General features: G+C 42.0%; 1 protein-coding gene across 3 annotated transcripts in view; it reads left to right on the top strand.

Annotated features, from left to right (window-relative positions):
- Window positions 1–543: 543 nt before the first annotated feature.
- LOC126384344 (protein turtle homolog B-like) overlaps window positions 544–8,142 on the top strand; it is a 285,326-nt gene continuing 277,727 nt past the window's right edge. For all 3 annotated transcript variants that reach the window (XM_050035368.1, XM_050035376.1, XM_050035361.1), the window contains exon 1: window positions 544–808. In XM_050035368.1, the coding sequence (XP_049891325.1) occupies window positions 745–808 (64 nt within the window). In that variant the 5' untranslated portion in view covers window positions 544–744. The remainder of the gene's footprint in view (window positions 809–8,142) is intronic.

Here is an 8,142-nt window from a genome sequence, read left to right as displayed (position 1 = left end):
AATTCATGACAGTGTTCGTTGATGCTCCAGCAGCATGAGCAGTCACTCACTCAGTTCTAGCTGCATTTATAAATGAATCCTAGTGTAGGAATGGCCTAAACCATTTAGGGACTTTAAGGGGTGAGAGAGGGGGCCCAGAGATCTTCTACTTTTTTTTCAGTTCAGTCTTTAAACCGATTTATTCAGCCTTTTCATTACAGGCTTTTCGAGCCCCCTGCTATTATGGTATTATTACTATCATTGTATATTTAAATGCGTTAAGGGTGAAAAAGCCAAGAATCAAAAAGCAGCCTCTCTTTCTAGCCGCCATGAGTACACTGAGGTGATTTCTTTGAACGGAAATGTAAAATCTCCGAGTATTCTCATGTCCCATGAACATAACACTTCCAGCTGGGAAACCGACAGCGCAGGTGACCAATCAGCGGCCGGACTTCTTCCCACTCCCATCAATGAAATGAGTGCGGGGGTGGGGCCCCGGTTATCTACAAGCTCGTGCTTGGTTTCACTGCATCGTCTGCTCTCGTCCCATTGGCGCAGGTGATCCGTCTCAGGATGCGAGAGGAGAGCGGAGGAGAGGGGAAGAGAGAGGGGAAAGCGCCGATGGAAAAGTGTCCAGGGCTCGGTTAACAGGAAAACAGGATACCGGCCCGCTTCAATTCATCCTGGGACACTCGGCGATGAGGGATTCACCGAAAGGGGCACTTTGAGATATGATGAGGTTTATTTCTGGTCGGCAATAGTACTATGATTTGGTATGTGGCCACTTTGATAGCAAGTGTATTCAGCACCCGAGGAACGGCCGCTCAAGGTGAGTCGAAGTGCAGTATCTGTATCCACCGGCGCTTATTGCTCAAGTTTTCACTTCGCTTCTTTTCTTTAAAATGGGCGTTTTCCCGCTTGTCTGTTTGCTAACTTTGAATATGTCGCTTGCATGTTAAAAATGTCACACTTTACGTCATGAAGTTCATACGTGTGTTCATCACCGCACCTGAGTGGAGCCGGGCCGGCAAATGATGAGGGAACCGGACCGGTTAACCGTTAAATATAACATAAGGAAGCTTTAGCACGCAGGACAGGGAACTTCTCTAGTTAAACGTTTATAAAAGGGGACGACCTGCTTATTCCTGCTGTAATGCATCGTGTACATGCGTTTTATATGGCACTATCGGAGTTGTGACGTTTCTGGCTGGAGAGTGATAGATTCTGCGGTGTGTTTGGGTTGACATATTCCTCCTAGGATGTGTGAGTCTGCTCTGCTGGAGCTCCAGGACATTTTGCGGGGAGCCGCTGGACTGCAGCAGCCGCTTACACTGAGCTGCATACTAGCTGCCAGCGTTTCGTGAGATGTGAAGGCAAATGTGATTAGCATGGTGCGCTGGTGTAGATGTCATTAAAATGCTATGAGTGGATTAACCTCTTCCTAGGGAGCTGTTTCTGCTAAATCTGAGTATGACCAGCTTTGCCCGTTAGAGGGAGCGCTTTCTGAGCCAGCACCGCAGTAAGGTGGATTTCAACAGCACACAGAGGCTGCTTCTCAGTCATGTGATGCAACTTTCACCACATGTATGGCTTCATGTGAGCTTTAAACTTTTTTTTTTTTTTTTTGAATAGATGTTAATGTGCTTTCTTGTGGAAAAGAGCAGACGAGATGGCTTCATGGGTAAGAGATTGAACTGAGCAACCTGCAGCTGACCTCCCTGTGTAGAGTTTACTGTTGTGTCTGAGTGGTGTCACTTCAGTACAGCGTTGCTTTGGCCAGTGGCTCCCAACTGGTCTGGCCCCGGGGGCCAGATTTCTCCTTAGTCATTAATTCAAGGTCCACACAGCTGAATATATTTAGCATCATACTGCCCATGTCATTGAACTAGTTCGCTGTCTCTGTTAAGTAGCTGTTTGTTAGTCAGTCACTCGACAGCAGGACACAGCACTTCAAAATGAAAACTCTGCGCCCGAAAGTCACCGTACTTCAAAATAAAGTGTGTTTTTTACAAACTTCAGACATGCATAAGCCACTTTCAGTCAATTCAGAATGGACCTGCGACTCACCAATTGGGAACCACGTTTGGACTAAAATGTCAGAAAATAGTAAAATTGCCAATCACAGTCTACCAAAGCCCAAATTGAAATATTCATATTGCTTCTTTTGTCCAACCAAAACCTAAAGGTTCAGATTCCTAAAATAATAACAAAACCAGGAGATTTTCACACTTGAGAAGCTGAAATCAGTGTATTTTGGGGATCTGTCAGTGTTCCCACATTCATGGAAAACCTGGATAGGTCATGACATTTCACAATCACATTTTCCAGATCTGGAAAATTCATGGAATTAGTTAAAATCATAGTAAGTTTTGCAAAAGTCATATAATTTTTTAGTGTGTAATGAAGTTGTTAAGGTAGGCTAATCTTCCATGGGTAACATTCCACGTAATGTAATATAACAGCACATTAATCTAATACTGTAGCTCTAATATGCATTAATGTGTGACATTTTATTTACCATCATGTACAATTCCTAATTTTCTCCCAGCATTCCGTCTCTCCCTTCATGTATGCCAGCCAGCTGAAATTCTGTTTAAATACAGTTTGAATCTGATTGGTCCGGCAAGATGGGCAAATCATGGAAAAGTTTTGAAATTTTGTCCATGAAAATGTGTGGGAACTCTGATCTGTGCTTCAAAATGATTTAATAAACTTTAAAATAATAATCAACTCTTAAATTTCTGATGATTAGTTATCTATTAATCAACTCATGTTCCAGCTCAGCTAATTCTAAATGACATCATCCTCTAGTCAGTGGAGCCATGTGTAATTTGACAGCCTGACAGTGTGTACTGTGTACATGTGAGCTTGTCTCACATCGAAGACCACGTGTGGCGAGTAACTTAAGCTGCAGCAGAATGGCACCTTTAAAAAAAAAGGAATCCCCGCTACTCTTCCTCCCCTCCTTCCTTCCCTCCCTACCACTCATCTTCAAGAGAGAGGAGGAAATTGGGACAACGTCTGCGCTTCAGCATCACTGATTAGACGAAGGAGAAAGGAAATATAAACAAGCTTTCCATCACTGCGTGTTAAACTTTTGACACTAAATCTTGCAGGTTTATGTATGTTTATTTTTGTTGACATCCTTCTGGCATGCAACTGGGCTGGGCACGGCAAACAGTTATGTAATGCCCTGTCTAAAGAGGATACACTTAAGCATGGTCTGCCAAAAGAGGGAGACTTGGGGAGATGTTTTTAAGCAGCTTCCCTTGTCTCTTCCACGGCTGCTGGGAGAGTAGGCAACTTGGCAAAAATGAGCACAAACTTAAGAGGAGGAGCAACTGTGACTGGACTTGTATGTGTTTTGTAAAAACGGTGCCTTCAGTCAGTGTAACTGGTTATGCATATGGTCTTTGTACCATGCTTTAACACATTGCTGGAGCTCTCAGCGCTCCGCAGCATCCATGCTGTGCACACAGACACACAAACACAGATGAACACACTAGCCGTTAGAAGCTGCGCAGGGCAGCATCCTTCTGGCCGAGTGCTGCTGTCTCCAGCTGGCAGCTGGCAAATGCCTCGACTTCTGCCAGTGATAACCCTGGACCTTTGCCAGACCGTCTCTTTCTCTCTCTGTTCTACCCTCCTCTCTGGTTTCCTCTCTTCCTCACCTTATCCTCCCTCTCTCCCTCCTCTCATTTTTACCGTCTGACTCAGGTCCTCGTCACCCTCCCATCCTCTTCCCGTCTCACTTCTCTCCTGCCCCATCCTGTCGTCTTCCTCTTCCGTACACTCCGGTGAACTCTTTTCCCTCCAGGTTTCAAGTGGCCTCTGTCAGCATGGCTGGGTAGCCGAGGGAAGGAAACATGGTGGGTTGTGTTAATGGAGGTTCAGAGCGCGCTCCACAGCAACAGTCTGCTGCCATACGCAGACACACACACTTGTTACCCCTGCCCACACACACCCAACATACACACACATGTCAACATGCAGGCATCCCCTGGGGGAGCAGTGTGTCTTTAACCAGGATCTGAACATATGCCCACTAACAGGCTGTCTGCCCTGGACTAAGTTGGACTAATTATGATTAAGCTGTGAGATAAATGCCACTTGGTTGCTCAGTAAATACATATGCCACAACATGCCAAGAGGGCTGGGGACCGATGGGGACAGAAGAGGAGGGATGATACTGGAGAATTTTGGGTATAGCTGACAGAAACAGTAGGAAAAAAAATGAAGAGCTTTTTCTTTTTTAAAGTTTTGGTATCGATACCTTTGCATTTTGAGTGCTTTCTTGTTTGGTTGGTTCAGTTGAACTTGTGTTTACCCATTATTTTGGTTTATTTGAGCTGATATCAAAACCATCAGTCTTGCTCTGGTGCAGACTGAACACCTACAAGCAAACTCTGGCGTGGTTTGTTTGTCATGTGACAGCAAAACAGATCAACTTGTGTGAGAGCACAAATGTGATTTTACGATGAAATCAAAAACAAATCTGCTAAATCTATCTGCTGATTGTCAGCTGTTAAGAAATTGTTCTCCCAGTCGGTAGGCTACAAGCGATGTATAGACCATATAAGATCATTTAGTAACTATGGTAATACATGCTTCATCAGGTGTGTGCAGGGATTGTTTATTGATACACTTTGTAACATTTACCCGTTATTGCTTTACCATTATATTGACCCCTGGGTCAAGTTTGAACTATACACTGTATAAAACAATGGATGTAGCCACCGTGACGTCGCCCATTGGTTTTTGGACTATGGTTAACTCTGACAGTGCTAATGCTATTTTTTACTAGCAAAGCCTTAAAACCATTCAAACTAAATGCACTCACTGGAAAAACTGGACATCCATCAATGACTTACCTGTTAGCCTGTAGGAGAAAAGACCCTGAGAAGATTTCTCTCAACCTGTGTAAATAGCTGTTTGTCTTTGGTGGCTTTGGAAGAGCTTTTCTCATGTCTGGTAGGACTGGATTGAGTCAAATGATGCCACTTAGTCATTTTCTTAAAGACCTACAGATTGCGACTATCTACACTTTTTTTTTTAAATCTCAGCAGCAATAATATAACAAGTTTAGGTAACCAATAAACATTGTTGGCCCAGGGAAGATAATCCAATTTTGACAGTGTTGCTCTAAGACAGTTTTAAAAAAACATTAAAGAGGTGAATAGCAGGCAGATAGTAGTTAGGGACTGTTCTTAATTTAATAGGAGGGGGTGGCTGGGCTGTGACTTTATTTTTCTTAACCCTTCTGGAAGCTACAAACTTTTTTCCTTGAGCCTCTGAGTGACTGACAAAAAATGCATGAGCCTCCCTCCACCATAAATTAGTAATTATATGTTTAAAACTTAATCTTTAATCCTTGAAAGTTCAGAATTCAAGACCATATCCTTGTCGTGCATGCTGGTGAGTTTGTGCAAACAATTTATTTTTGGTCAAATTTTAAATGAGACGTAGAATAAAGTTATTTTTATGAAATGTCACTATTTTAAACTCAGATTTGGTTATGTTTTTCTCAGATGGAAGGGTTTGTCGCACATGATTTGTCCAAGGACTGTTGGAAAATTAAAATTACATTTTACAGTTTCTGGTTATGATGAATGGTGTAATTTTGGTGATTAAAAATCAACAGTAAAATAAGTACAAATTACAACCATTTAAAGTTGTATGCCCCTGTAAGCCAAAAAAAAGCATAAGTGCTTAGAATTATTTGACATGCCTCCCCTTTTTGAATCANTATATATATATATATATATATAGTGATAACTGATAAATTGAGTTATTTTTTAAAGAAAAATACCAAATTCTCAGTTTCAGTTTCTTACATGGGGATAGTTTGTTTTTGGACTTTTTGAGACTTCAGAAGATAGCACCTTGCACTTTGGGAAATACTATTTCCTGACATTTATTTGACCAAGACATAATATTGAGATGAAGAATTAACTGATTGGTGGTGGCTAATGAAAATAAATTAGCCCTACATTTGTGCCAGTGATTTCTTTGCTATGTCCATGACTATCCATGACGAACTGTAGTGTCTTTGACAAGAATGTTACTGAGACACCAGTCAAACATGCACTTTCCATGTCGTCCTGTCTCTGTAAACAGATTCTGCATATATGTCTCCGTATGGAGAGATGGAACACAGTCTTGGAAGACATTGACAATTCGTCTAATGATGATTTAGCTTTATATTTGTCAAATTGTCAAATTTGTCAGATTTCTGTGAATTCATATACAGACATCTGTTACAGAGATCAGCTGAAATGACTAGCCCACAGAGGAGGAAGCCTTGGCCTGGATAGCTGCTGGCTACACCTGATCAGCCTGAAATACTGGCCCTTGCCTGTTTCCAAGATGGTGTGATGAAACAGCAAGTTTCCTCTAAGCTGATAGGAAAAGTATTGCATTTGCACCTCTGACCAACTGTGCAGGTGAACGATTGGATGTTGAATGCTCCTTGGCTGTCTTTATACCTGCATCTGTTTATATATTTTTGCTCTGACTGATTACAAAGTGATGCTTCATGGTGCATATCATTAAGGCTGTGTTTGCCTGAGTTAAATGAGATTCATGTGGAGCTCTGAAGCTCCCAGAAAACTTTTGAACTTATGTTAGTCATTCAGTGATGCTGTCTCCCAAGTCAGAGGGTGTGTATTTTTGGGTAAACCGTGTGTGTAAATGGAGCTGGCAAAGGAGCGCTGGTGCCTAATTAATTTTATTCCCAGAAATTTCCCTGGTATCCCTGTTTTTTGATGATCCCTACAGTATGATCACTTAATGAGTGTTCTCCCAGTTAGTGGGTGGCTGCTTGGCAAAAACAAAGCTGCTGACCAAGAAAAGGGAGACTCATGTCTCATTCACAGCATGGTTTTAAATCCTGTGGGTGTTCAGCATTTTCTCACTGAAGGACTCATTTGTGTTGGGTGTTCTATGTGGCTCGAGACGCATTATTTTTATTGATCTGATACCGATCACTGCTATTAACAACTAAATGACTCAGGACTTGAGGCCCAGTTGGGAGAAGCTGCATCTCATCTGCATAACTTCAGTCCCTGTGTGAGGGTTTGTGTGTGTGGGTGAAGGTACGCATTGCTTGTCATTGCTGCTCGTTTCAGACCAGTGTTGAAGCTTGAATTAGAGCCTAAACTGAGCCCTGTGGCTTCAGATAAAGTGTTATCTCTAATTCCAACATACAACTTCCTGGATTGAGGTCACACATCCTGTTAAAATCATGAGGATGCATCTCAGCTTAAAGCCCCTCGTACATTGAGCCAATGCTCTGCAAAGAATAAAAAAAAAAAAACACCTCAACATTTTTTTTAAGTTGGCAGTTGTTGGTTGTTATTTTTAGACTTGATGTTCTGACTGTCAACACTAATATACAGATCTACCCACTAGTTTTTTGTTAGTAAATCTTTCATTCATTTGGTCTACAATAAGAATGTTTGGATATGATTACAATAAGCTCCCTTTTTTCCCAATGGGTGCTCCATTTTGCAGGGAAACGTTGGGTGACCTGGGTGATCATGGATAACTTTTTTACTTTTTTCAGCCAGTACTGATATATTTCACAATATAAATGACGTTGCTATTTCTGTTGAGTTTAAAGCATTTCCCAAGCTCAAAATTCCCTTGAGGTAGATTCAAAACCAGTGGGTGTTTTCCATCTTTATTGGCACAGGTTTTCACACATAACCTCCATATTTTGTGTCAGACTTTAAGTTACTGAGCCCTGTTTTTTCCACTGTGTGGCCAAACGGCCTCAAGTAGCCAAAATACTAGGGATGAGCGAGTGCACCATTATCTGCATAAATGTCTGTATCTGTTCAGTCTACTAAATTTTCTGTATCTGTACCTGGAAGTGGGTTGAGTTTAAATCAGAATCAGGTGGGACCCAACCAGAAGTTATTAGGGGCCGGGCAGCCTAAGCTGCCAGGACCCTATTGTTTTGCTGCATGTTCTTCTTCTTCTTCTGAGGAGGAAATCCTACTTCCCATGCGCGAAAAATCACCAAACTTTGCACAAAGGTCCAGTCCCATGCCAGATTGCCTCAGCTGCAAAAACAGGCCAATAGTCCTGATGGTGGCGCTACAGCAAGCCTCTAAATTTCAAAATTTTGAAAATTCACAACAAATCAACCATATGTGCTAC

This window comes from Epinephelus moara, chromosome 3 (assembly GCF_006386435.1).
Source record: "Epinephelus moara isolate mb chromosome 3, YSFRI_EMoa_1.0, whole genome shotgun sequence".
In the NCBI taxonomy this organism is placed as follows: domain Eukaryota; kingdom Metazoa; phylum Chordata; class Actinopteri; order Perciformes; family Serranidae; genus Epinephelus; species Epinephelus moara.
The sequence above is the reverse complement of the archived record's forward strand: the minus strand, read 5'-3'. Positions and strand labels throughout refer to the sequence as shown.